This window comes from Chiloscyllium plagiosum, unplaced genomic scaffold, assembly GCF_037043375.1.
Source record: "Chiloscyllium plagiosum isolate Xiang-an unplaced genomic scaffold, Cpla_swu_hap1 HiC_scaffold_49, whole genome shotgun sequence".
Classification (NCBI taxonomy): Eukaryota; Metazoa; Chordata; class Chondrichthyes; order Orectolobiformes; family Hemiscylliidae; genus Chiloscyllium; species Chiloscyllium plagiosum.
The window spans coordinates 11552726-11579986 of record NW_028270187.1 but is presented as its reverse complement, the minus strand read 5'-3'; the positions used below and the strand labels follow the sequence as shown (position 1 = coordinate 11579986).

Below are 27261 nucleotides of genomic sequence, written 5' to 3'. Positions count from 1 at the left end.
GGCATTCATATGAGAAGGACAATTGCTCTAAATCCCTGCGTGAAAGTTCAATACTCCTAAATAAAAAGAGTAGCAACGTGGTTCTGATACGCTGTCGTTACTTGCAAAGCAAACAGTTATATATCGGTCTCTGGGCCCACAGTTAGCAATCAAGTTCTCAGAAATATATTAATCCCACAGTCAAGACAGACATTTTCAACCTATGACTCAAGAAAAGTTTTAAATAGAGACTTTTTTTTTTCATCTCTCTCCAACTCCGTGCAGTTGAGAACGAATTCCATCAACCCCAAACCTAGAAAACATTCACAGTCTTAGAATCGCTACAGTGTAGAATTAGGCACTTCGGCCCAACAAGTCCACACCGACCCTCCGAAGAGTAATCCACCCAGACCCATTCCCCATAATTCTGCATTTACCCCTGATTAATGCAACTAACCTACACATCCCGGAACATTATGGGCAGTTAGCATCGCAAATTCAACTCCCTGCACGTCTTCGAATTAGATTAGATTACAGTGTGGAAACAGGCCCTTCGGCCCAACAAGTCCACACCGACCCGCCGAAGCGAAACCCACCCATACCCCGACATTTACCCCTTACCTAACACTATGGGCAATTTAGTATGGCCAATTCACCTGACCCTGCACATCTTTGGACTGTGGGAGGAAACCGGAGCACCCGGAGGAAACCCACGCAGACACGGGGAGAACGTGCAAACTCCACACAGTCGCCTGAGGCGGGAATTGAACCCGGGTCTCTGGCGCTGTGAGGCAGCAGTGCTAACCACTGTGCCACCGTGCCGCCCACGAATTGTGAGAGGGAAACTGAGCACCCGGAGGAAACCCACTCAGACTCGGGGAGAATGTGCAAAATCCACACAGACAGTCGCCCGAAACTAGAATCGAACCAGGGTCCCTGGCGCGGTGAGGCAGTCGTGCTAACCACTGAGAAAAGTGGCAAACTCAGTGTTAATTCCAGCCCAGAGAGAGGACCAGAAACAGACCTGCGGAGCTAGAAACACACCCTTCCACTCCCACATCAGCACAACAAGGAACAAAAGGAAACCGAGCCAATACCACAGTCACTTTCTGTGTTCCAGACACAAAACAAATCTCCCTCAGTCAGACTGACAGGAACAGAATCACCATCCACTTCACATTTTGTCGATTCTGACAGATCCACATTGGGTCCCACACAAACCAATCACAGAAACATGTGTTTGGGAATGATACCGTCTGAGCCACCCATTCAGGAACCAGGATTTCCCATCCCTTATTAGCATTGATGACGTCTTCGGTGATGAAGGGTTTTTGCCCGAAACGTCGATTTTGCCTGTCCTCGGATGCTGCCTGAATTGCTGTGCTCTTCCAGCACCACTGATCCAGAATCTGGTTTCCAGCATCTGCAGTCATTGTTTTTACCTATAAAAAGGGAGCTCCGAGTCTGCTTTCCTTTATTCTGTGACCGAAAGTGAGCGGCGCTATGGCTGATGAGAAGAAAGCACAGCAAGCCTCCAAGAAGGGCGCGAAGAAAATCATTAAGAAGGCGCTAGCGAAGGGCGGCAAGAAGAGGAGGCGGTCCACGTAAGAAAGCTACTCCATCTACATCTAAAATGTGATGAAGCAGGTTCACCCCGACACTGGCACCTTCCTCCAAGGCCATGAGCATCATGAACTCGTTCGTCAACGATATTTTCGAGCGCATCGCGGGGGAGGCTTCCCGCCTGGCCCATTACAACAAGCGCAGCACCATCAGCTCCCGGGAGTTCCAGACAGCCGTGCGGCTGCTGCTGCCCGGGGAGCTGGCCAAGCACGCCGTGTCGGAGGGCACAAAGGCGATGACCAAGTACACCAGCTCCAAGTGAGGCACTGCATTGAAACAAACACATCCACAACTCAAAGGCCACCCACAACTTCCCAGAGAGAGCTGAACCTTCGTTTTAGTTTACATATGATTCTTCACTGGATAATTTTACTAGTGCTATATTTGTTTATATAAAAGGTTTGCAAATTAATGAGGTACAGTTGTGGGGATGATTGCATAAACAGCTTCTTCCCTGTCTGTAGAGAGTGGGCAGATTAAAAGTCAGTGAATCATTTTTTCATCTTGTTTGTTTAAAGTTGCTAAAATCCCTGGTAAAATGTTAATACTTATTTTCATAACTTACATACTACCTAATGAAGGAGCAGCACTCCGAAAGTTAGTGCTTTCGAATTAGCTGGTTGGATTATGACCTGGTGCTACGTGATTTTAAACTTGGCAAGCAAACAATTCCTGAAGAAGGGCTTATGCCCGAAACGTCGATTCTTCTGTTCCCTTGATGCTGCCTGACCTGCTGCGCTTTTCCAGCAACACATTTTCAGCTCTGATCTCCAGCATCTGCAGACCTCACTTTCTCCCCAAGCAAACAATACATACTTGTCCACATCTTTCATCTGATTTTTAAAAAAAAAATTGCAATGCACGGGTTTAATCTGATTTTTCAGAATGCAAAAAGCAAAGCAATTTCTGCGGTCGGTGAGAGGCTTTCAAAGGGAACCGAGAGAACGCCAAAACAGCTGCCGGGTTGAAATGTGATGATTTTGCTGATAGAGCGAGAGCAATAAGGGAGGACAGCTTTAGAATATCGTCTAAACACCGTGTTCGCCATCGATACTGTGCCGGAAGAATGTTGTGTGCTGCTTTATCAGCATGCCAGGGTGCTATTGAAATGTGAAGTGAGAAGTCAAGTGCGGACTGAAGTGTTTGGCGTGTTTCTTTTCAGCTTCTTAAGGTTTAGAAAATTACCCACTCGAGATCAGAAATGGACGAATACAGGTCGCCAAATGAGGGAGAGACAGATCGAGTGAAGTATACATTTGTAAACTAAAAGTAAATTAAGATACGAGTATTTTATAAAAACTTCCTCCGTATTTTGTACTTCATTTTTCAATATAAAAGACACTCCTTTGTTTGTAAATTGGCGGGATTTTCAAATTGGAAAGAAGGCGGTTGATGATTTGGCGCCGGTACTTTCCGCCTTCCTCCCCGTGCCCTCTCCGGATTGGGGAATGAGGCAGATATCTGATTGGGAATTGAAACAACATTAGGAGGGGCTGGACAATGGGACCAATCAGAAATGGCCGCCCCACCATTCCTCCCGAAGATATAAGAGGCCGCAATGTGGGCGGAGTGCAGCATTTTCTGTGAAAGTGCTTGTGAGTTTGTGACCATGTCTGGAAGAGGAAAGGGCGGTGGGAAAGCTCGCGCCAAGGCGAAGTCTCGGTCGTCCCGGGCTGGCCTGCAGTTCCCAGTGGGCCGTGTTCACAGGCTCCTGAGAAAGGGTAACTATGCTGAGCGTGTGGGTGCCGGAGCGCCGGTCTATCTGGCTGCGGTGCTGGAGTATCTGACGGCTGAAATCCTGGAGCTGGCCGGCAACGCGGCCCGGGACAACAAGAAGACCCGCATCATCCCCAGGCACCTGCAGCTGGCCGTGCGCAACGACGAGGAGCTCAACAAGTTGCTGGGAGGGGTGACCATCGCTCAGGGCGGGGTGCTGCCTAATATCCAGGCCGTGCTGCTGCCCAAGAAAACCGCCGCTGCTGGATCTGCTAAAAAGTGAAGAGAGTATTCTTGAATCTGATAACCCAAAGGCTCTTTTCAGAGCCACTCACAACATGCGTGAAAGGGGCTACGCCGTCATCCTTGCCGGATTTATTTTACTGTGGAGAACTTTGAGCATGAGATCAGTCAATTACTATCGCCTTGTTATTGAACACTTGCGGTTTTGAGATGCTGATGTTGGACTGTGATGTATAAAGTTAAAAATCACGCAACACCAGCTTATAGTCAAACAGGTTAATTTCTATGCACTAGCTTTCGGAGCTTTCATCACGTGTTTGTAGTCTAAGATCGGAAGACAATTTTTCGCAGAAGTTTAGAGTGTGATGTAACTGAAATCATATTAACAAAGACCCGGATTGTTGGTTAATCTGTAATCTTTTAGAATGATCATGTTGGTTTCAGTTTTTGCAAATGTAAATCGCAGAACATCTAAAAGTTACATTCTCAAGTGAACCTGAGCAACTGATGTCACGTTGGCCTAGATAATGCCTTTAAGGTGCAAGGTGCCCTGTGTGAGACTGGTCAGACTGATTCTAATCTTAAAAAAAAAATGGATTTACAGAATCTCACTTGGATTCTTTCAGCTTTTGAGCGAAGTACACAGACACTCACGGAGATCCATCTCTCATACGCTCACACTACTGTCCCTCACGCAGGCATGCACCCTCTCAGACGTACGCGTATACTTCTTTACACTTGCACACACACACACACACACTCATACCCCCACCCCTCGGCAAAACACACACCCACATGCTGAATTTGTACTTGCAGGACGAGAAATGTCCCGATCGGGTTTGACTTTGGTTTCACATTCCCTTCAACTGCATCAGGAAGAGCTGAATTGACCCAGTGCAATAAGCATACAGTCGATGTAGCAAATACTACTGAGCTTTGTTCACTAGTGTGTTCATAAAATGCTCTCTCTCTGGGGGCAGAGAAGAAAGCCAGTCTAAGTACCCGTAGGTGATTTTTTTTAATCAGCTGTAAAAGGAGGGTAAAGTTAGATTGTATAAACTACACTTTTGTAATCGATACACAAATCAACACCTAAGTACCTACGCATTTTCCTCTGCAAAAACTTCTGTTCTACATCTTAGTGGGCTTTTCAAATTTAAAAATGAGCCGTTGATCTTTAGGCGTCAATCCTATCCCACCCCCATTAGTTAAATTCTGGAATCTTTTATACCAAAATCTGCGATCACCAGAGATCTCAGTAGTTGGAACTGGACTGCCGCTGCCTGCGGCTTTGTTTAACTGACTCCCCATTAATGCTTTACTCAGCTCCTGTGCACTTCCTAAAATACGACACTAATGTCCGCAAGTAACAATTCGATCTCTTGGCACCAAATCTTTGCCATCCCCCAACGACAAGCCATATGAATACCTAGACAGAGAGGGAGATTCGCGGGAATTTATAATCTACTACCACAATGATGTTAAAATTATATTTCACAATCTGTCATAAATTCTGCGAACACGGGAGATCTCATTAGATAGGACTTCACTGCCCACGTCAATATCGCTTATAACTCATTCCGTACTTACTTCCTGGTTTTATAACTACAATATTAATACAACCCATCGTTTCCTGCTCCCTCTGGATGGTTTAGTGGCTCTGAAAAGAGCCGTTGTGTCTTTCTCTCTCTCTCTCTCGGGGTGAATGTGCAGGGCCGGCTATGCTCCGTTTAGGCGCGCTCCCCGCGGATCCGGCGGGCCAGCTGGATGTCTTTGGGCATGATGGTGACCCGCTTGGCGTGGATGGCACACAAGTTGGTGTCCTCAAACAGTCCCACCAGGTAAGCCTCGCTGGCCTCCTGCAGGGCCATCACCGCCGAGCTCTGGAAGCGCAGGTCGGTCTTGAAGTCCTGAGCGATCTCTCGCACCAGGCGCTGGAAGGGCAGTTTGCGGATCAGCAGCTCGGTGGATTTCTGGTAGCGGCGGATCTCCCGCAGAGCCACCGTGCCGGGCCTGTAGCGATGAGGCTTCTTCACTCCGCCCGTGGCCGGAGCGCTCTTGCGGGCCGCTTTGGTCGCCAGCTGCTTGCGAGGAGCTTTCCCTCCGGTGGATTTGCGCGCTGTCTGCTTGGTTCTGGCCATTCTCTTAACTCTCTATAACACACACACAGGCTGCTGCAGTCAATGCTGAGGCTGCTGCGGTGCTGCCTATTTAAGGGAATGGAGAGCCCGCCCTAGAGCTGGGATTGGATACAGCCCTGTCCCTCAGCCCACAGAGAAACAGCTCCGGAAGGCACAGAAAAGGCAGGAAAAGAATTGTTGGAGGCTGATCGGATAACGTGAAATGACAGTTGGTCAATTGCAAAATGCCCGCTGAATTCACCCTCTCAAACCCTGAAATCAAATAACATATTAAGACATATTACGCCACTCGTTCGCAACTCAGATGCTTTATAGTAATCGATTAAAGCTTAGTTAGCTATCAGCGCGGACAAAAGGGGGGGGTTATTGCCTGATATGTCTGTTACAGGCAGGAGGAAAGGCGGGGTTTAAAACAGCCCAGTCAAACTGAACAGCCGAACGTCTACCCACCGCGAATCAATCTAAACAACGCTGCCGCTGTTGAAATTGTACCACGATAAAATAACAGAAGCTCACCGAATCGATATTTTATTTCAACCAGATTATAATCAGCCGAATCACAACTTAATGGCCGCCTGAACGGTCTGTAACAGGCACATGGACAGAGCAGGCTATGAAAACATACGCTGTGTCCCAGCATCACAACTCATGTAAGTATCGTTTCTGAAAGGGTCATGTCTGGGCAAAATGACACGTTATAGAACAGTTACACTATCCCCTCCCTATGTGCTGCCTTCTCCGTCCTCAGGTCTCCGCTCTCTATCGGAGAGTTTGGGTGGCTCTGAAAAGAGCCTTTGGGTTCGCTGGAAATGGGTCGCTTTATCCTCAGCCACCGAATCCATAGAGAGTGCGGCCCTGGCGTTTCAGAGCGTACACCACATCCATGGCGGTGACTGTCTTGCGCTTGGCGTGCTCAGTGTAGGTGACCGCATCCCTGATCACATTCTCCAGGAAAACCTTCAGCACCCCGCGGGTCTCCTCGTAGATCAAGCCCGAGATGCGCTTGACCCCGCCACGGCGAGCCAGGCGCCGGATGGCTGGTTTGGTGATGCCCTGGATGTTATCACGGAGCACTTTCCGGTGCCGCTTCGCTCCGCCTTTTCCCAGGCCTTTGCCTCCTTTACCTCTTCCAGACATCACGCTTCTTCACTCCAACCGCTGCTAAATGAGAGCCGAGCTGCCTCCCCTTCCTTTTTTATACAGCCCGGTCCGACCTGGCTGAGAAAGAGCTGACAGAGAGTGAGAGGCGGCTCCGGAGAGGAAACTGAGTGACAGACAGAGCAGGGAAATGGCTTTGATCATCCAGCTCCACCTCCAGCTCACTCCCGCCCCAACATGTGTCTGGGACCGAACCTTTTCTCCCCAAAACTGACTGTTTTCCCGAGTAGAGGAGCGCATGCGTGAGGCCCTCCCCAACGCTGCCATTGAGGAGCATTTACTCAGTGAGTGCAAGAGGTTTGTTTGAAACAGACCGCAATGGAGAGATCAGCGCCCAGGGAAGCAAGGGAACAGCAGGCTCCTTCCAGCAGCACATCGGGATGGGAGCCTGGGACACAGAGGGGGCTCCGAGACCGAGATTGATTCGGGGTGAGTTCAGGGAGAACCGGGGACTGTTTGTAAGAGGCCGAGCGGAGCAGGAACTGGTCCCGGAACTTGGAGTGAGCGGGCTGGGGGGAAGAGAGAGGCCTTTCTCGGGCTGTGTGTGGGCCTGCTGAGGGAGGCAGAGCGGGAAGAAGCTGCTGTGGGACATTCTTGGGGTTTACAATCCTCTGAACCTAATGAAATTTCATTCTGTTTCCCATTGTTTGTTGAAAGTGTGCAATCAATAGTGGAACCGCAGACCAACTGTCCTCTAAAAGGACAAACATATGGGTCTTGGTAAAACCATTAGATATCGTTTCGTTTTTCCTCTCTCCAGGTAGTAGATTGGGAGTTGGATATTGAACTGTATTAGCATCCCGGTGGTGAGCAGTCCCATTCATGGAGTTGTGCAGTAGTTGCTCAGTTTCTAGGTTTCACTCAATTGGTATCGAATCATATGAAAAAACAAACACAATCTCCAGACAAGGTGCAGCGCGGCACAATTCCTGTCCTGTTGGTGAGCACAAGGAATCATTGAGTCATAGAGATGTACAGCATGGACACAGACCTTGCGGTCCAACTCGCCCATGCTGATCAGGTATCCTAACCAAACCTAGTCCCATTTGCCAGCACTTGGCCCATGTCTATCTAAACCGTTCCTATTCATATCCATAACCAGATGCCTTTTAAATGTTGTAATTGTACCAGCCTCCACCACTTCTCCATGCCCATTGTGATTTTATGAACCTCTATAAAACGTCCCTCTCCAGGGAAAACAGATCCAACCTATTCAGCCTCTCCCTATTGCTCAAATCCTTCAACCTGGAGGAAGCACATTTACATGGAGTTTATCTGTGACTGAGAAGGACAGAATTAATCCTTTACCGTATAGTTCTCAGACACAGAGATGACAATTAAATGTGAATTCCAAACAATCTCTGCAAAAGTCTGAGTTTTTCTCACTCCTAAATGACCTCATGCGCTATTCGACACCTCCCTCTACAACCCACTGGCAATACGACTCGATAAATTTCTGCATATTTCTCATCAGCCTGAATATGTGAAGATGCAGGGTTAGATTCATATTCTTCTTCTGTGTATGCCTTTTGATACAATTGTTTTAAATTTGCTTAAGATTTAAGCTAAACATATCTGCTTTATCATCTGTCTGTTCCCGGTTTGTCTCAACCATCTGATCCAACAGGGTCTCTGCTAATTTCACTTCAACTTTCTTATCTGTACCCTTGTTCTCTTCTGTTTCAAGTGGTGATTGTGACTTTGTCATCACACAGTCAGGAATAATCCCAGGATATATGTCCAGCAATAATTCAGTTGCCTGAGTTTCCGTTGGCTTTGCAACAACAGGGGGCAGCACTCCTACTGGTGAATCAACAATATTATTAGCAAGGATAAATTGTATTCCCGGAGCTGAGAGTTTGTCCAATACTCCTACCACAACTTCTCCACTCTTCACTGGATAATCTAACCTCACTTCTCACAATTAAGCATTTCTTGTCTCAACATGAATTCCTGTTATTAGAACCTTTTTCTGGCAATAGTCCTTCAGAGGTGCGTATCTCCTCATCTTTAACCATCACAGATTTAGACAATCTTTGTATGTCTTAATATTGTAACCACTTTATCTGCTTCTCCTGGCCTATGGATGATTTAAGAAGACCTCACACCTCCAACCAGCTTGTGCATTTCTGGTGCAGCTTTTGAGCCTCCATTGTGCTTTCTGTTACCACTCCAACAAAATTCACTGGCTTATCCTGTTTCTATATCTGGTTTCCCAGTGTTTTTCATAACCCACCAATATTGATTTATTTAGCCTACTGTTTTGCAGCAAAAACCTCAGAGCTTTTTAACTTCTCTTTCCCCTTCAAGGGTTTCCTTTTTACCCTGTGGTAAGTCATACTTATGATCTTCACAGAGATCTATTCCTTTCCATGTGAGGATTTTTCTTGTCCTCAACTTCTATCCCTCATGGATTGAAACTGGTTTTGGAAGCCAAACTTTGACTTATGGACCAACTCATAACCATCAGCCATTTCAGCTGTCAATCTTGCCATTATAGCTCTCTGCTCTTCCACATGAGTTTTCATTAATTAAGGAAAAGCCAATTTCCAAAGTTCAAACTCTCTCTCTTTATTCCTTCCCTTTATCTCCTTTACTCTCTCTCCTCACTCTCTCTCTATTTAATCATAATTCAAAAGATTTCATTTCTGTCGCCCTTTCCTTGTGTTTTGCCTCTAACTCAAGTTGCTGAATTTTCCATTGAATGTTAGCCATCTCTAAAGATTCTGATGGTGTTTCCAACCAATGTAAATGCTGATCTACTCCTGTAATTATCTCTCCTTTCCTCATGGAAGGACACAGCCTCAATCCCAGCTTGTCTGCTATTTCAGCAGCTTACCCTTAATCACCTTTTGTAAAAGCCCCAAAATCACTTCTTCCACCCACAGGAAACTCTTGTTGACTGAAAGAGTCATTGCTCTCCCAAACACTGTTTAAACCAACTGAATTCAAAACCCAGAACAAAATACACTAACACCTACCACTCGCTGCCTCAGAGTCCAACAACCCTAATCCCAAATCAGAACTATAGAACAAATCCTACATAGAGCCCCCAAAATAGTATAGACCATGCCAGATCCCCTCAGAACATTTCTTGTAGCCTGGACCCTAATTTTGCTAGTTGTTTTAAGCAGGTGTAACGCGGATATTCCAGGGGTGATGTAGCTGGTCAAACTACATTGTTTTAAACAAAACAGAATTGATTTACAAGATTATCAAATGAAACACAAACAAATGCTCCTATGTCTCATAACAGAACAGAATGCGAAATAAGTTAACCCATCCGAAAACCCAACATGAACTTAACGATATTGTTCCCAACACTTGCAATAATCCCCACAAACACCCTTTGGCACACAAAGGTAAAATCAAACACACGGTCTTACAGGAGAGATGTCAGAGAGAGTACCAGCATGGACCTGCTTTGGGTTCAACAGCTTTTTCAATTGCCTGACTGCTTTCAGTCAACAGCCAGACAGCCAAAAACCAGAGAAAAGCTGAGCTGGGAAAACTGGGCCACTCCCCTTTCATGTACACGTGTTCTTCTTAAAAATGTGGAAGCCTTTTGCCTGAGGCATTATCTGTGAGCTATAATCAAAATGGCCCTAAAACCCATCAAGTCAGACTTTTCGGAGCCTGTGTCTTTTACAAGATTGTTAAAGGAGCAGCATCATCACAGCAAACTGGTCCAAAAAGTAAAAGCTGTGGGATACATGGTAATGTGGTGAATTGGATGCAAAGTTGGCTTAGTTACAGGAAAGAAATGGTCATGGTTGATTGCTGCTCTTATGAATGAAAAGTTGTTTCAAGTGGTGCTCTGCATCGCTCAGTGTTGGGACATCTGTCGTTTGTTTTATACATTAATGATTTGGACTTGAATGTGGTAGACAAATTTGTGAAATTTGCAGATGACACAAAAATTGGCCACATCTTGGATAGTGTTGAGGATAGCTGTAAGCTCCAAATCTATCATCGATGGTTTGGTGGAGTGGGCAGAAAGGTGGCAGATGGAGTTCAGCTCTGATAAGTGTGAGGGAATGCATTTTGGGAAGTCAAACAGTAAATGGGAATATAGTGAGAGATCGTGGTGTGCAAGTATACAGGTCCCTCAAGATAGATGGAGTTGTACAGAACGCACGTGGAATGCTCTTCATGGGAAGAGGGATGGAATACAAAAGTAGGGATATAATAATGAAACTGTATAAGGCACTGGTGGCTACAACTGGAGTATTGTGTGCAGCCAGGTCCCCACATCACAGGAAGGACGTCATTGCTGTGGAGAGAATGCAGAGGAGATTTACTAGAATGTTGCCAGGGCTGGTGAATTGTAGCTATCGGGACAGATTGAAGAGGTTGGTGTTATATTCCTTGGAACAGAGGTGCCATGATAAAGGAATACTAAATAGCGATCTACTAATGAAGGAGAAGAACGCCGAAAGCTAGTACTTCCAAATAAACCTGTTGGACTATAACCTGGTGTTGTACGATTTTTCATTAAATAGTGAGAGGGAGAGATGAGAGGAACCTGTTCCCTAGGCAGAGAGTTCAAACACCAGGGATCATTGATTCAAACTAAGTAGCTATAAAATTAGATGATATGTAAGGAAAAATGTGTTCTGTGCAGAGTGGTGGGTATCTGGAATGTGCTGCCTGATTTGGTGGTCATGATTTTTAAAGAGGAGAGACTTAACAAACAATTTGGGTCTTTTTCAAGATATAATTTCAGTTACATCACTCTGGAAACTTTTGCTATAAATTCTGTGTCTTACAATCTTACACTCCACAATCACCTGATGAAGGAGCAGTGCTCTGAAAGCTTGTGCTTCCAAGTAAACCTGTTGGACTATAACCTGGTGTTGTGTGATTTTTAACTTTGATTTGGTGGCGCAGGCAAAGACCCTAAACTATTTTAAACAAAAATCCATGGAACTGCACGTCAAGTTCTGTAAACTGCAAGGCTATGCGCTGTGGCAGGAAGGTGGGATTGGGAAAGGGGATCTGGGTGTTTTTGGGTTGGCATGGACAAGATGGGCTGAATAGCCCCCTCTGTGTTGTATTATTTTTATGATTCGATAATTATTAATTGGACCCTGCCAGTCTCTGCTGTGTGAATATGTAAACATATTGACCATACAATGAATGTTACAGTTTGATAGCTACACTCTCACATTCACCAAGGCGGAACTGGCAGGTACACATCAATAACTGAACTCACATATCCACATACCCACTTACATCAGGTAGTCCCATTCACGGAGCTGTGTGGATGTTGTTTAGTTTCTGTATCTCACTCAATTGGTCTTAGAATTTTAATTAAAAATGGACAAGGAGCAGCTCAGGGCAGGAGTGGAATCAGACCCGTGGTTCTGTTTACTTTGCTGGCTTTAAATAAAAAATCATAATGATCATTAACTGAATGGTACATTGATGTTACCAATCATAGCTGATGTTGAATTACAGGAGGTACCTCCTCTGCCTTCCTCCAGGTAAGTACTCAAAGGACCAAGACAATGTAATATTCCCTCGGTACAGAGCCAAATCTGACCAGCTGCTTCGAACAAGCAATAGGTATGTTACTGTGATCAGAGTGAAGAACATCCTTTCCACAGTCAGAGTGGATTAAGTCAGACTCACATTGAGTTCCATTTCCAGATATCTTCAAAGTCAAACACCACCGATGAAATGAATGTTTCTATCTATTTAATCTATATTCTAAATGCAATCTACCCAGCTTCAATCAATTTGAATGAATCCTCATCCGAAATATAAACTGCATTAAATCTCAACATAGACTGGTACAGCACACAACTGGGTCGTTCAGCCCACGATGTTGTGCGGAACATGCCGATAAATGAAAGTAATCCCTTCTGCCTGCCCTTGGTCCATAACCCTCCATTTATTGCATATTCATTTGCTTACCTAAAAGTCCTTTCAATACCATTATCGTACCAGCCTCCATCTGCACCCCTGACAGTGCATTCCACTCCTACCACTCTCTATGTTTAAAAGAAACTGCCCCGTATGTCTCCTTTGAACTTTCCCCCTCTCACCTTATACACATGCCTCTTAGCTTTAGACATTTCAACTCCTGGAAAAAGATTCTGAGCATCAACCTTAACCATGCATCTCAATTATAGAGACTTGTGGATATGAGTCCACTACACTGGACAAACAGGCAGAAAACTAGCCACCAGGATACATATATATCAACTAGCCACAAAATGACATGACCCACTCTCACTTGTATCCTTACATACAGATGAGGAAGGACACCACTTTGACTGCGACAACACATCCATCCCAGGACAAGCCAAACATGAACGAGAATTCCTAGAAGCATGGTATTCCAACCGGAACTCCATCAACAAACACATTGACTTGGATCCCATTTACCACCCCCTAAGAAAAAGAACAGGAAATGACATCACAGAGGAAACTACAGAAACGTGACTCAGGAATGGACAGGACTCACAGTTTAATGTTCCCGGATACAAATGCTACAGGAAGGATAGAAAGGGAGGCGAGAGATGAGGGGGAGCGGCATTTTTGATAAGGGATAGCATTACAGCTGTACTTAGGGAAGATATTCCCGGAAATGCATCCGGGGAAGTCATTTGGGTGGAACTGAGAAATAAGAAAGGGTTGATCACCTTATTGGGATTGTATAAAAGACCCCCTAAAAGTCAGAGGGAAATTGAGAAACAAACTTGTAAGGAGACCTCAGCTATCTGTAAGAATAATAGGGTGGTAATGGTAGGGTTTTTTAACTTTCCAAACATAGATTGGGAATGCCATAGTGTTAAGGGTCTAGATGGAGAGGAATTTAAGTGTGCACGAGAAACATTTCTGATTCAGTATGTGGATGTACCTCCTAGAGCCTTTAAAAAGTGAAGACCGTTCTTGAATCTGACAACCCAAAGGCTCTTTTAAGAGCCACTCACAGAGACTGTGAGAAGAGCTGAGCTCTGTCAGATTGCTTATTTTCTTTTTAATGTGGAGAGCCCTGGCATTTGTATCTGACATCGAGGAATTCCCATCTCCTTTTTATTGGATACTGTTACTGTCTGTGGGAGCAGAGGAAGAATATATCATAAAATACAATTGTAAAAGTGTTTGAGGCAACCTCACCCTTGAGGTTGTGTGGACCAACTGTAGAAATGTGATACTGTTATAAAAGAACATACAACTGGGGTCTTGGTAAGAACATTAGAAATAGCGCCGGTTTCCTCTTTCCAACAAGTAGTTGGGAAGTTGGATATTGAACTGTGTAGGCATCCTGGTGGTTGAGTACCCCCATTCATGGTGCTGCGCAGTTGTTGCTCAGTTTCTGGATCTCACTCAATTGGTATCAAGTTAAAAATCGCACAACACCAGGTTATAGTCCAACAGTTTTTTTTGGAAGCTCCTGATGTGTGATTTTTAACATTGTGTACCCCAGTCCAACACCACCATCTCCAAATCAATTGGTATCAAATCACATGAAAAACAAACACAATCCCCAGACAAGAAGCAGCTCAGGGCAACAATGGAATCAGATCCGTGGTTCTGGTTAGGTTGTTGGCTTCAAAGAAAAAGACAAAACACATCCTAACAAAGGTGCAATGAATGTGACAATAATCAGTTCAATATTATCAGACTAGCCTCATGTTGAGTTACAGGTGGTGTCCCTGTGTCTTCCTTCAGAAAAACACCTGAGGGACTAAGACACTGTAAAACTTCCTCAGTTCAAAGCAGAGTGACCAGCTGCTTCTAACAAACAGCAGGTACGTAGCCCATTGATGTTTACACACCAGTGTTGGAGAGAGATAAACTGAATCCTCATCCAAAGTAGATATTCAGGAACAGCACTAAAATCTGCAGTTATTAAGGGCATTTTCAAAGTTACAATGAAGATAGACAATTAGGCCACATTGTTGCATCGTTTCAACAACCATCCGTGAAGGAGGGGTTAAGTACAGAGATGGAGGGAAACTGTGCTCACCGACAGGGCATGAGTTACCGAAGAGTTGTCAAGTCATAGAGATGTATAGCTTGGAAACAGACCCTTCGGTCCAACTTGTCCATGTCGACCAGATATCCTAAACTAATCTGGTCCCATTTGCCAGCACTTAGCCCATCTCTCTCTAAACCCTTCCTATTCATATTGTTAAAGTCCAGATTTGAGACGGCTGAGGGAATCCCTTGTGGATTCAGACCTATAAGCCTCTCTTGGTTCATCCTGGAGATCATACACTTTAGTAGTCTGGAATAAACAAACAGTTTAGTTTAATTTTAGCCTTCCCCTTTATTTACCAATAGTATCACTGTTACAACATAACATTTACACCTATAAGCCAGGCTGGCTGAGGTTCTAAAACCTTAGAAAAGTAGGACACCAGCTCTTCCTTTAAGAGCCCTCGCAGAGTACTCCACGCTTCTGTCTCAAACAGGCTTCCTTTTTACAAAACTTTACAAAAAACACTGCATGTTCTTAATTAGACAGACAGTGGAAAGGCATAATTTGTAAGGAAGAGAAGTTAATTAACAGGTCTGTGTGCGCTGAACTGATCACTCCTGTAGGCCCTCGACCATCTATCGGAAGGAAAACAGATCCTGCCGAGTCACTGCCTGTTGGTGTGGTAAGTCCCTGTCATAAAAAGGTATCAGTCTAAACTAAGTGGGAGAGGTCATAAGGTAACCTTGCACAGCTTGCATGTCAGATATCATTGTTTCACAAAATGGCATCTTAGTGAGGAGGGCAAGCTTTGATCATAAAATGGCTTCCTGACAGATTGTGTCAGAATCTCTTCAATGTTAGGTTTAGAATAATTTTTAAGCTAGGAGCAGACTTCTGCTTTTATCTAAAACACAAAATCATTCTACCTGAGGCTGAAAGGTGACATTTTAAATGATTCATTAGTCTCAAATTAAACACGCTTTCTTTTCAGGGTTGTGATTTAAATTCAAAGACGACATAAGATCTGACGAGTTAGAATTGACAGTGGGGCAGTCATGGTGTATAAGAACACCAAGTAAGTTCATCAATATTACATTTTAGAGTTTGCATTTCAGAAACAGCAATGGCCACTCAAACTCATCATAAAGTCCCAAAATGCAAATAAATTCAAAACATTCATATCTCTCTCGCTCTCTCACACACGCACACACACACACACACGTAATAAGAATCCATTATAATTGATAGGACCTGACCGTTTATTACAAGGCTTTTGACATGATTCTGAGATGATACATAGTTTCCGAGATCACAGTCAAACACTGTCATTAATTTCACAAGTTAACAACTGTGAATGTTATCACTCCGTGTCCTTTTTACACAGATTCATTGAAGTTAAAGCAAATGTTCTTAATTGCTTTCGAGCATCCTGTTATCACAGATGTTCTTTATCTTCTGCACATCCGAGGTCCCCCTTTTGTGGCCTGATACCCCCCTGCCTGCCCTGTTTATTTTCTTGTGTTCTATAATTCAACATTACATTTCTACTAAGTATTTATGGACAAATTTTAAGGCTTTCTGATCGGTTGTGGATTCAATGTGCTGATGGCCTGCTTCCACGCTACAGAGATTCTATGAAGACAAATTGGAGATGCCTGGGCTAAGGAAGCTACCCTGAGGATCTCGTACAGTGATGTCCCACGGCTGAGATAAACATCATCTCCTGTGCTATGAATGACTCTAAACAGTTGAGAGTTCACAATCGATTCTTATGAGTGAAGTTTTGGTGTAGGAGAAGGAGGTGGTTTCTTCAAAGGAAGAGTAGTTAAGGTCATGAATTCGCTTTTCCAAAAAGGTAGAAAAGCTAGATCACTGTAAGTAAGAAAGCCTTAAGACCATAAGGCACAGTGTTTAGCACTGCTGCCTCACAGCGCCAGAGAGACCAGGGTTCAATTCCCGCCTCAGGTGACTGACTGTGTGGAGTTTGCGCGTTCTCCCCGTGTCTGCGTGGGTTTCCTCCGGGTGATCCGGTTTCCTCCCACAGTCCAAAAATGTGCACATCAGGTGAACTGGCCATGCTAAATTGCCCGTCATGTTAGGTAAGGGGTAAATGTAGGGGTATGGGTGGGTTACGCTTTGGTGGGTCGGTATGAATTGGTGGGCCGAAGGGCCTGTTTCCACACTGTAAGTAATCTAATCTAAAGATAAGACAAAGGGACATAAATTCATCCATTCTGCCCATTGAGTCTACTCCCCCATTGAATCATAGCTGATAAGTTTCAATTTAAAGATTTTTAAAGATAAAGTAAATAGACTTTTGACCTGCTGTGGTTCTGTTCGCCGAGCTGGAAGTTTTTGTTGCAAACGTTTCGTCCCCTGTCTTGGTGACATCCTCAGTGCTTGGGAGCCTCCTGTGAAGCGCTTCTGTGGTGTTTCCTCCGGCATTTATCGTAGCCTGTCCCTGCCGCTTCCGGTTGTCAGTTTCAGCTGTCCGCTGTAGTGGCCGGTATATTGGGTCCAGGTCGATGTGTTTGTTGATGGAGTTTGTGGATGAGTGCCATGCTTCTAGGAATTCCCTGGCTGTTCTTTGTTTGGCTTGCCCTATAGTGTTCTCCCAGTCGAATTCATGTTGCTTGTCGTCTGCGTGTGTGGCTACTAGGGACAGCTGGTCGTGTCGTTTCGTGGCTAGTTGGTGTTCATGAATGCGGATCGTTAGCTGTCTTCCTGTTTGTCCTTTATAGTGTTTTGTGCAGTCCTTGCATGGGAGTTTGTACATTACATTAGTTTTGCTCATGCTGGGTATCGAGTCCTTCGTTCTGGTGAGTTGTTGTCTGAGTGTGGCTGTTGGTTTGTGTGCTGTTATAAGTCCTAGTGGTCGCAGTAGTCTGGCTGTCAGTTCAGAGATGTTCTTAATGTATGGTAGTGTAGCTAGTCCTTTGGGTTGCGGCATGTCCTCGTTCCGTTGTCTTGCCCTTAGTCATCTGACAGGGGACGAAACGTTTGCAACAAAAACTTCCATCTCGGCGAAAAGAACCACAGCAACGAACACCCGAGCTACAAATCTTCTCACAAACTTTGAAGACTTTTGACCTGTCAGAGATTTGAGGGCTATTGAGAATTGGACTTCATAGTGGATTTGAGATCTCGCGCAGATCAACCACGATCTTAGTGAAGGGCAAGGCAGGATTCGGGGTGGGAGTGGGTGGGATGATCGACGTGATCAAGTCTTTGATGTTCTCACATTCTGTTAGTCAATGTTATTTACTCGGATATTCTGCTTTAGAATGTTGCAGTCAGGGAGATCAGACTATTTTGTGAATCAATTCTGGGTGTGATGTCGGGTTGATATTCACAGTGACTGTAGATCTAAAAGTCGTAGAATGTGGAGTCTCTGTAAAGAGAGATGAGGGGCTTTTTTTCCAATTGCATTTTTTCCAAACTAACCCAAACCGTGTGTAAGAGCTTTGAGGGGCTGAATGGTCTCTCTGTTTCTAAGTAGCAAGTTTGAGGGGCTGAATAAAACATAAGAACATAGGACTGAGGAGCAGGACCGGGTCATTAGACACCTTGAGCATCTTGACACTTTCACCAGGCACTAAGTTTGCCGCAGATCAAGTTATGGTCTCTGCCACACTTTTCTGTCTGTGTCCAATTATCTGTGACTCACTTCTCTCTGATATACTTAACTAACTCAGTTTGAATAAATGTAAACAGGGGCACCACAAATTTCTGGGGAAGAGAACTCCCTCTCGAAAAGCCCGTTCAGGATTTTTCCTCGTATCTCTTATTGAGTCATACTGCACGGCACTTGTCCACAGTGACCGGACATCCCAATCTGATCTAATATCACTTGTCAACAATTGAGTCATATCACTCTAAATCCTTCCTATTAAAATGAACAACCGGATGCCTTTAATATATCGTAGCCTGAATCCATCACTTTCTCAGAGAGCTTGTTCTATACACACAGCACCCTCTGCATGAAAATATTGCCCCTAAAGTAAGTATAAAAACTTTTCCCTCTCACCTTAACACTTTGCACTCCAGTTTTTGATTCCCCAATGCATGGAAAAATGCCTTGGTTATTCATACTATCCATGCCGCTCATGATTTTATAAACCTTTATAATGTCCTACCTCAGCCTCCGATATTCCAGAGTAAAAAGTCCCAAATTGTCCAGCCTCTTGCGATAGTCCAAAGCCTCCCGTCCTGGCAAAATCCTCGTAAATCTTTTCTTCACCCTAGAACGTTTAACAACGTCCTTCCTATAGCAGAGTGAACCGAGTTGAACGCAGTATTTTAAATGTGGTCTCACAAACGTCCATGACCTAACTCCCATTCTCAATGCACTGACCAATAAAGGCAAGCATATGAAGTGTCTTCTTCACCACCCTGTCTACCTGCGATTCCACTTTCACGTAACTACAGCCCTGCACCCCTTTGATAAACAGCAGTTCCAAGCCTGCCCTTTCCCATTCATTGCATAAGTTTTGCATTGCTTTACTTTAACAAAATGCAATACTACATTTTTATCAAAACTAAATTTCATTTGCCGCTCCTCGGCCCATTGGCCCATCTGATGAAGGTCCCGTTGTACTCTGAGATAATTTTCTGCACTACATCACAAATGTTGATGTCATCTGCAAACCTACAGGCACATATTCGCATCCAAATGATTCATAAATATGAGGAAAATCAGTAAGGTCAGCACTGATCCTTGTAGCACACTGCTGGTAACAGGCCTTCAGTCTGAAATGCAATCCTCTCGCCTCACAATCTGACTTCGAGCTTCAATCCAATTTTGTAGTCAATTGGCTAGCTCAGCTTGGATACATTGATGACCTAACCTGACTAACTTGCCTGCTATCCGGAATCTTGTTGGACGCCTTGCTGAAGTCTATTTGGACAATGTCTGCCTCACTGCCTTCGTCAGTTTTTTTTTGTCACCTCTTAAAAAAACGCAATCAAGATAGTGAGACATGATTTCCCATGTACAAAGCCATGTTGATGATGCCTAATCAGTCCTTGCATTTGCAAATACATGTAAACCAATCCTTTCAAATCCTCTCCAACAGCTTACCCATTACTTTTGTCAGGATCACCAGTCTATAGTTTGGGTCATAACTTTCTTTCCTCGTTGCACTTCTCCATTGGTCATAGCAAATGTTTAATTGAACCAGTTTGGTGAAAAGACCAATAACATGGACCTCAGACTGGTCACGGTCAATGTTATGAATAAGTCAGGTAGGTTTTTTTAATTTGTTAAAATTATCAAATTTAAGGCCAAAACAAAGTTACTCAAATTGTGATAGAAAGAAGAATGACAAACAGTTTGGAAATTGGAAATATGTACACCAATGCTTCTCTTTCTAAAAATACTGACACATGCACACATTTGATGACAAACTGAAAAACAAAGTCTCTGCAGAGCATTGATTTTAAAAAGTACGACCAAATATTAATTGAGATTATGACCAAGGAAAATTGAAAGATTGCATCAAACACTATTCAGCTTATCCAGTTAGTCTTTTCTTATCAGCTGCTGGTGATGGGATTTCTTCCTGAAACAGTTAGAATCGCCTGAATTCGCTCTGCTTTCGGCAGTGGGGAGATTCCAATGAATCCTCGTCAGCAACCCTCTACGAGTGGTCAAACCGATTTAGGGTTTTTCATCTCACACATATTGCTGTGAGGAGGAAGAAGGAAACAGAGAGGGAACAATAGTCCGTCCCTTCTCGGGAGTATTACATTGTCTCCCTCTTCAGTCGAATCACTCAATGTTGTCTGAAGCCAAACTGCACCACGTAAGGTCACATTAACATTGTCCAGTATGTATTATTCTATCACATCCCCTGCTCCATGTAAGTACATCATTGCTGCTGTCATATCCGGAGCTATTTATTTCATAACTAATGACCCCACTTGATTTGAAAGTACATTTATATGGACCTGCACAATTTTAAAATAAAAAAAAATTATATTTTCGCAGTATCTGTTTTAACGATTATGTCTCATCCTTTAATGACTTCCCCAGTTTTATTCTCCAATAGCGGTAAAATATCTATCAGGTAGTCCCCAGTTATATTGTTGACAAAATCTTCTATGGTCAATGAGGACATCTCATTCTCAGGGCTAAACTGTTAATCTATCAGAGCATAACGTATTCAACCCACAAATGAGTAAACATAAACATCTTTGAAAAGTTTCGAAAGCAATAGTGCTTTTTTTTTCACTTCATGGAATTACAACCACATACAATACATCAGATTTGGTCTCAGCCACGCCATGTATGGATACAGAAAATCATCCCGAAGATCATACACGATACCCTTTGCAAGAAACAACATCATTCCATTTACTTTCAAAATCATTTGCTTCATCTTTAGACTAACTTGATGTCATTCATGGAGGAGGGTTAATTTTGATGATATTGATCAAAAACTTTCACAAATCGATTGGGACAAATATTCGCAGATATGGGGCCAGCTGAGAAGTGTGAAGTCTTCAAAAAATAAAATGTCAAGTGCATGTTCCTGTTAGGGTGAAAGGTAATGTTAATTGGTGTTAGGAATGCTGGATGATTAGATAAATTCAGGTTCCGGTCACAGATAAGGGGGAAGCATGTGTCAGTGAGAGAGTAGGAATCGAGTTTTTTCTTCAATATCCATTCACGGGATGACGGTGTCGCTGGCTAGACCAGCCTTCATTGCCCATCCCTAAAAGCCCAGAAGCCAGTTAAGGGTGAGTTGGATTGCTTTGAATCCGGAGTCACACCCAGAACCAGTCCTGGTAAGGGTGGCAGCTTGCTTCTTCACAGAAGATTAGTGAACCAGATGGGTTTTCTGAATTCGAAAATTGAATCATAATCATCATTAGACTCTTAATTCCAGATTGAAAGTGAAACCGTAGAAGAATCTAAAGACAGTTGGAGTGCACTTATGAGGAAAATCGGGAGGCCAAAAATGGGACATGACGTAGCTTTGGCAAATAGAGTTATGGAGAAACCAAAAGCCTTTTGTTCTGATTACAATCTCCATTTCCTTGCTCTGACTCCATACCATTCCTGGCCAATACCTGATGCTGAGACAGACGAATCACAACTGTGGTGATTTCTTTGGCCATGAGCTGATTCCTGACAAAATACCCTGACCATTCCTAATTGTAACAGCCATCCCCTCCAGAATATAATTCACTGCATCATCCCATCTGCTACTTGAACCTTGAGCTATGAACTACAGCCTCAATGATACCACTAATCTGCTCTTGACTCTCCCAGCGTCAAACCTGCAGAAGAAATTGTGAGTCGATACACCACGGCTCGTCTCTGAACTGACACTTAAATCTCATCCCTCTGTCACACTGATCTGTATTATAGAGATGTTGGAGTTTGACTGGTGCAGACAAGGTCAAAAATCAAACTGTGCTAGAATACGGTCCAACAGATTTATTCCTAATTGCAAGCTTTTGGAGCGCTTGTCCCTCCTCCAACCCTGAGGATGGAGCTCAGCTCCGAAAGCTTGTAATCTGCAAATAAACGTGTTGGACTGCAGCTTGGTGTTGTTCGATCTTTAATCTCATCGATATTGCTATTGGGTCTGGCAACGTCTTTGTTTTAATATTCTCAAGGACGTCATCACATCTGTCCATGAAATGCCCCTCAGTCTCGCTGTCGATTACACAAACCCCTTGTTAGTTGTTCATATTGAAACATACTTCCTGCATCAATGTTCTATCTCAAAGAATGATTTTCACATCTAACACTCACACAAGCACACACTTCTGTGCCTGGTTGTCGTGAAGTGGAGATAGAAGAGCATAAATTACTGGAGATCCTACTTACTGTCAAAGCTATTTCGCAATTATTTTTCACCCTCGAATGGAGTTACGTCCAGAATTTCTTATTGTCTTTTTAATTTAATAGGACAGCAAATGTACTGACTTTCTTTTCTCAAGGAGCCTTGACCTTTCATTTTCGTATCCTTGGTTCAGCCTCATCTCCATCACCTTTGTAGGCAGGTTGTTCCAGGTCCTAGTCACTTAAATGACGTTTTCCTCCATATCGGGCTACATGAGGATTTTCAGGTTTATGTCCTGGATAACATGTGATCAGCAGGCATCTGGCAATCTAGCAGAATTGCCAACTATGTTATGTGCATTTAACTGTACTAACAGTGATCAATCATTTTGTGAATTTATTTTTGCAGGAAGACATGCGGAAAGAAATCTGAAAGCACATGATACATCAACTTGTGACAGAACCACTTGATTCATTGGGACTTGAATATCAGCAGCTATTCAAATCGAGAGGAATGTTTGCTTTTGTCTGCTTGACAGGTTTTGGACACTGGTATGGCAGGAAGAATACGGAGACATCCGAGTGAGGGAGATTCAGTGCGCTGTCTGTGAAATGTGCTTCAAACCGTTTACTCAGCTTAGGGGATCAAACTGACACCACTCACTGTGGGGAGAAACTGTGTACACATTCTGTTTGTAATTTCAAACTCAGAGCGACACAAGGAAAGCGCCCCCAATGGGGAAACAGTGGAAATGTGGGGACTGTGGGAAAGGATTCCCGTCCCCATCAGTGCTGGAAACCCACAGATACATTCACACTGAGGAGAGACCGTTCACTTGCTCAGTGTATGGGCAGGCATTCAGTCAGATGGGTCATCTGCAGAAGCACCAGCGGGTCCACACAGGAGAGAAGCTGTTCACTTGCCCCATGTGTGGGAAGGCATTTGCTCAATCATCTGCACTACTGATCCATAACAGGGTCCACACCAGGGAGAGGCCATTCATTCACCCGCTCTCAGTGCGGGAAGGGTTTTGTGAATTCTTCCAACCTGCAGACTCACCAGCGGGTCCACACCGGAGAGAGGCCATTCATGTGCTTGGTTCGTGGGAAAGGGTTCGCTTAATCATCTGCTCTGCTGATCCACAAGCGCGTCCACACAGGTGAGAGGCCATTCACCTACTCTCTGTGCGGGAAGGGATTCATTGATTCTTCCAGCCTATGGACCAACCAGCGGGTCCACACGGGAGAGAAGCCGTTCATGTGCCCAGTATGTGGGAGGGGGGTTCACGGAGTCATCTAAACTCCTGATCCACCAGCGGGTCCACACCGGGGAGAAGCCTTCCATCTGCTCAGTGTGCAGGAAGAGATTCAGTGAGATGGGACAGCTGCAGAGGCACCAGCGGGTTCACGTGGGAGAAAAGCCGTTCACGTGCCCCGTGTACAGGAGGGGGTTCACTGAGTCATCTACAGTGCTGACCCACCAGCGGGTCCACACACAAGAGAAGCCTTTCACCTGCTCAGAGTGCGGAAAGGGATTCAGGCAGTTGGGTAACCTGCAGTCGCACCAGCAGGTCCACACCAGGGAGTGGCCATTCACTTGTCCCGAATGCAGGAAGGCATTCAGTCATGTCAGTAACTTGCGGACACACCAGTGGGTCCACACAGGAGAGAAGCCATTCACCTGCCCGAGTGCTGGAAGGGATTAATTGATGCCTCCGGCCTGCGGATGAATGAGCAGGTTCACACTGGGGACAGCCCACTCACCGTCTGAGACGGTGGGTGGGTAGTGTATGCGCTTTGACCTTGAGCAGTTTTTTAAAAAAGCTATATTTTGTACACCTTTTTACTGCGAAGATCTGAAGCAGTAGCAAAGCTAGGTCGCAACAAAGGTTACTTGAACTTGCCATCGTACTCGGACCTTGAAATCTATGCAATGTAACAGGCTTTTGTTTCAAAGCTGCTCATTTCTTTCAGCCTCCAGCAATAAGTTTCTGCTGTCCTGTATCAGAAGAAGCGGTGAATGAGTAGTTAGTATCATCAGAAATTGTAATTTTTTTCAGGAGTGCAGGTATTCCATTGCTTCATTGGCATTGTAAGGTTTACTGGCAGCACCGGGGGAGGTGTGAGCTGTGATCACTGGAAATTATGCGGAAGAGCCCGTGTTGGACTGGGGTGGACAAAGTTAATCACACAACACCAGGTTATATTCCAACAGGTTTATTTGGAAGCACTAGCTCTCAGATCACTGCTCCTTCATCAGGTAGCTGTGGAGGAGGATCACAAGAAACAAATTTATAGTGAAAGATTAGTGTCATGCAACTGATACCATATAATTTACAAACCTAGAATGCTGTTAAGTCTTTCATCTTTTAGAATGGGTTGCAAATTTTGGTTCATTTAATATGTTAACCCTCGAGCTTCCTTCAAGTAATATTCTTGACATAACTTCAGGTTTTAAAAAACGAGATAACATCTCAGCTCAGAAAATGCATGAAGGTTGTGAGGTTAGAGTTTCTCTATATCCCAATCTTGAGTGAGACTGGTTCTAATTTCCAAAGTAGGAATTTATAAAATGTTATATGGATTGACTGCCTGCAGATTTTGCTCAAACATTGCACAATAGAATGTAATTTCGCAAATGAAAAGTCACTCCAAAGACTTGTATGTATTTGTGCATCCATCAGAGGCAGTTTGCACGTGCACATGTGTGTGTGTGTGTGCGTGTGCATGCTTGATAAAATGTGTGATGGAAAATAAGCCTTTGCAAGGGTGGGTGCATGTGTGGAGAGTACGTCTGTGTATCTGGGAGAGAGCAAGTGTATGAGAGAGAATGTCTGTCTGCATGAGTGTGTGTATATGTGCTTGTGTGTGAGTGTACAATACAGTGGATATAAACCCAAGATCCCGGTTGTGGCTATCCTCATGGGTACCGAACCTGGCTATCAGCCTCTGCTCAGCCACTAGAAACAATTAAGCAGTTACACAACACACATTCCCCTCCAGATAGCCTTCTAATTGGGTCAGTGGACAGGTAAAGGAGATCTGAGAGAGGGCTGCAGGCCAGAGGAGTGAACTGGCTGGGTGGTGGGTGGTGACACGAAGGACAATGCTGGGGAGTGGGTGGTGGTGATGGTGGTGGTAACGGACAGAATAATGACAGGCATTGTCTGTTCTCTGCAACTAGCAGCAGGATTCCAGATGGCATCGGTGTCTGTCTAGTAGGAGGATTCAGGAACAGATGTGATCAGGGCTGGAGAGGTGGGAAAGGGAGGTTGCATTGGAGATGATGCAACAATGTCGGGAGGAGAGATCCTCTGCTGTCGGCTCACGAGAAGTTAGAAGCTACAAAGACAAAGCAGAACCTCAAAGCTCTGGGTGGCATGGCTCAGCAGATAGTACCACTGCCTCATGACACCAGGCACCTGGGTTCGATTCCACCCTCAGAGAACTGTCTGTGGACTATGGCACGTTCTCCACCTTGTGTCTGTGTGAGTTACCTCTGGATGCTCAGGTTCCCTCCCACAATTCAAAAATTTGCAGTTCAGACATGTGCAGGTTAGGATGTATTAGCAATGGGGAACTGCAGGGTAAGTGGGTGGGTCTAGGTTGGATGCTGTTCAGAAGCTTGTCTGCTGTGGGAAGAATGGGTTCCAGTTCGTAGGACACTTGACATCAGTCCTGGTGAAGGTGAGATTTGTGCTGTCTCTCCCTCCACCCTCTGCGCCCCCCCCCCCCCCAATCCTCTCCACTCCCACTCCCCTCCACCCCCACAACACAACCCCCATTCTCTCTCTCTCTCCCACACTCTCTGCATCCCCCCCCACTCTCTCTCACTCCAACCCTCTGCTCCCCTTCTCTCTCTTTCTCTCTCCCTGCATTCCCACAATCTTTCTCTTTCCCCCACACTGTTGTCCCCAATTTCTATTCAGCCCCACCTTCTATCCCTCTGTCCATTTTCTCTGTCTCCCCCCACCCTCTGCACCCATCTATTCTCTCACCCTTCCCACCCCCATCCTTTCTCATGCTTCAAGCCCTCTTTGATCACTGTATCAAGCCCTTTTCAAGAACACAGGGAGAATGGATGGTAATGACTCTACCTGGGAGATGGGAGTGCATGAGAAATGGCTGGCCTTTAAAATTGAGAATAGCTAAAATGATATCTTTAGCAACATCATAAAAGACTGAAAGCATGTTCAATTTTTTTAAAAAAGCTTCAGAATTCTTCGAAAAAATTGCTTGAAATATGCACAGTTAGGCCACAGCTGAGGACAGGCTGTAAGGGGTGAATGGTCTATTCAAAGTCTTGTGCAATTGGTTCCGACTATGTAGAAATCGGGCCATAGAGTTGTGAGGCATGCAAACAAACCTTTTGATCCACACCAACAAGATATCCTAAATTAATATAGTGACCTATTTGCCAGCATTTGGCCAATATCGCACTAAACCCTTCCTATTCATATACCCATCCAGATGCCTTTTAAATGTTATCATTGTAGCAGCCTCTACCAGTTCCTCTGGCAGCTTATTCTATTCGCACACCACCCTTTGCATGAAAAGGTTACCCCTCAGCTCCCTTTTAAATCTTCACCCTCTCACCCTAAAGCTATGCCCCTCTAGATTTGGACAGCATTCTACCCTGGGGAAACACATACAAAGGTTGAGCCCCCAGA

General features: G+C 44.5%; 3 protein-coding genes and 2 pseudogenes across 4 annotated transcripts; 3 read left to right on the top strand and 2 right to left on the bottom strand.

Annotated features, from left to right (window-relative positions):
* The first annotated feature begins 1121 nt into the window (after positions 1-1121).
* On the top strand, positions 1122-1864 carry LOC148135557 (histone H2B type 1-O-like; annotated as a pseudogene).
* Positions 1865-3196: 1332 nt separating this feature from the next.
* LOC122544582 (histone H2A-like) lies at positions 3197-4158 on the top strand. The gene has a single exon (XM_043683899.2). The coding sequence runs from the start codon at positions 3212-3214 to the stop codon at positions 3599-3601; it is 390 nt and encodes a 129-aa protein (XP_043539834.2). The 5' UTR covers positions 3197-3211; the 3' UTR covers positions 3602-4158.
* Positions 4159-5250: 1092 nt separating this feature from the next.
* Positions 5251-5702, bottom strand: LOC148135556 (histone H3). Its single transcript, XM_087984581.1, has one exon. The coding sequence runs from the start codon at positions 5700-5702 to the stop codon at positions 5292-5294; it is 411 nt and encodes a 136-aa protein (XP_087840707.1). The 3' UTR covers positions 5251-5291.
* Positions 5703-6214: 512 nt separating this feature from the next.
* LOC122545904 (histone H4) lies at positions 6215-6844 on the bottom strand. The gene has a single exon (XM_043684778.2). The coding sequence runs from the start codon at positions 6837-6839 to the stop codon at positions 6528-6530; it is 312 nt and encodes a 103-aa protein (XP_043540713.1). The 5' UTR covers positions 6840-6844; the 3' UTR covers positions 6215-6527.
* LOC148135555 (uncharacterized) lies at positions 6746-25407 on the top strand (annotated as a pseudogene). The gene is made up of 2 exons (XR_015755016.1): positions 6746-7289; positions 23001-25407. The product of XR_015755016.1 is annotated as an uncharacterized LOC148135555 (transcript).
* The last annotated feature ends 1854 nt before the right edge of the window (positions 25408-27261 follow it).

What these genes read in the sequence shown, in the direction of transcription:
- LOC122544582 (XM_043683899.2), top strand. Translation starts at nt 3,212, where the DNA reads ATGTCTGGAAGAGGAAAGGGCGGTGGGAAAGCTCGCGCCAAGGCGAAG.
- LOC148135556 (XM_087984581.1), bottom strand. Translation starts at nt 5,702, where the DNA reads ATGGCCAGAACCAAGCAGACAGCGCGCAAATCCACCGGAGGGAAAGCT.
- LOC122545904 (XM_043684778.2), bottom strand. Translation starts at nt 6,839, where the DNA reads ATGTCTGGAAGAGGTAAAGGAGGCAAAGGCCTGGGAAAAGGCGGAGCG.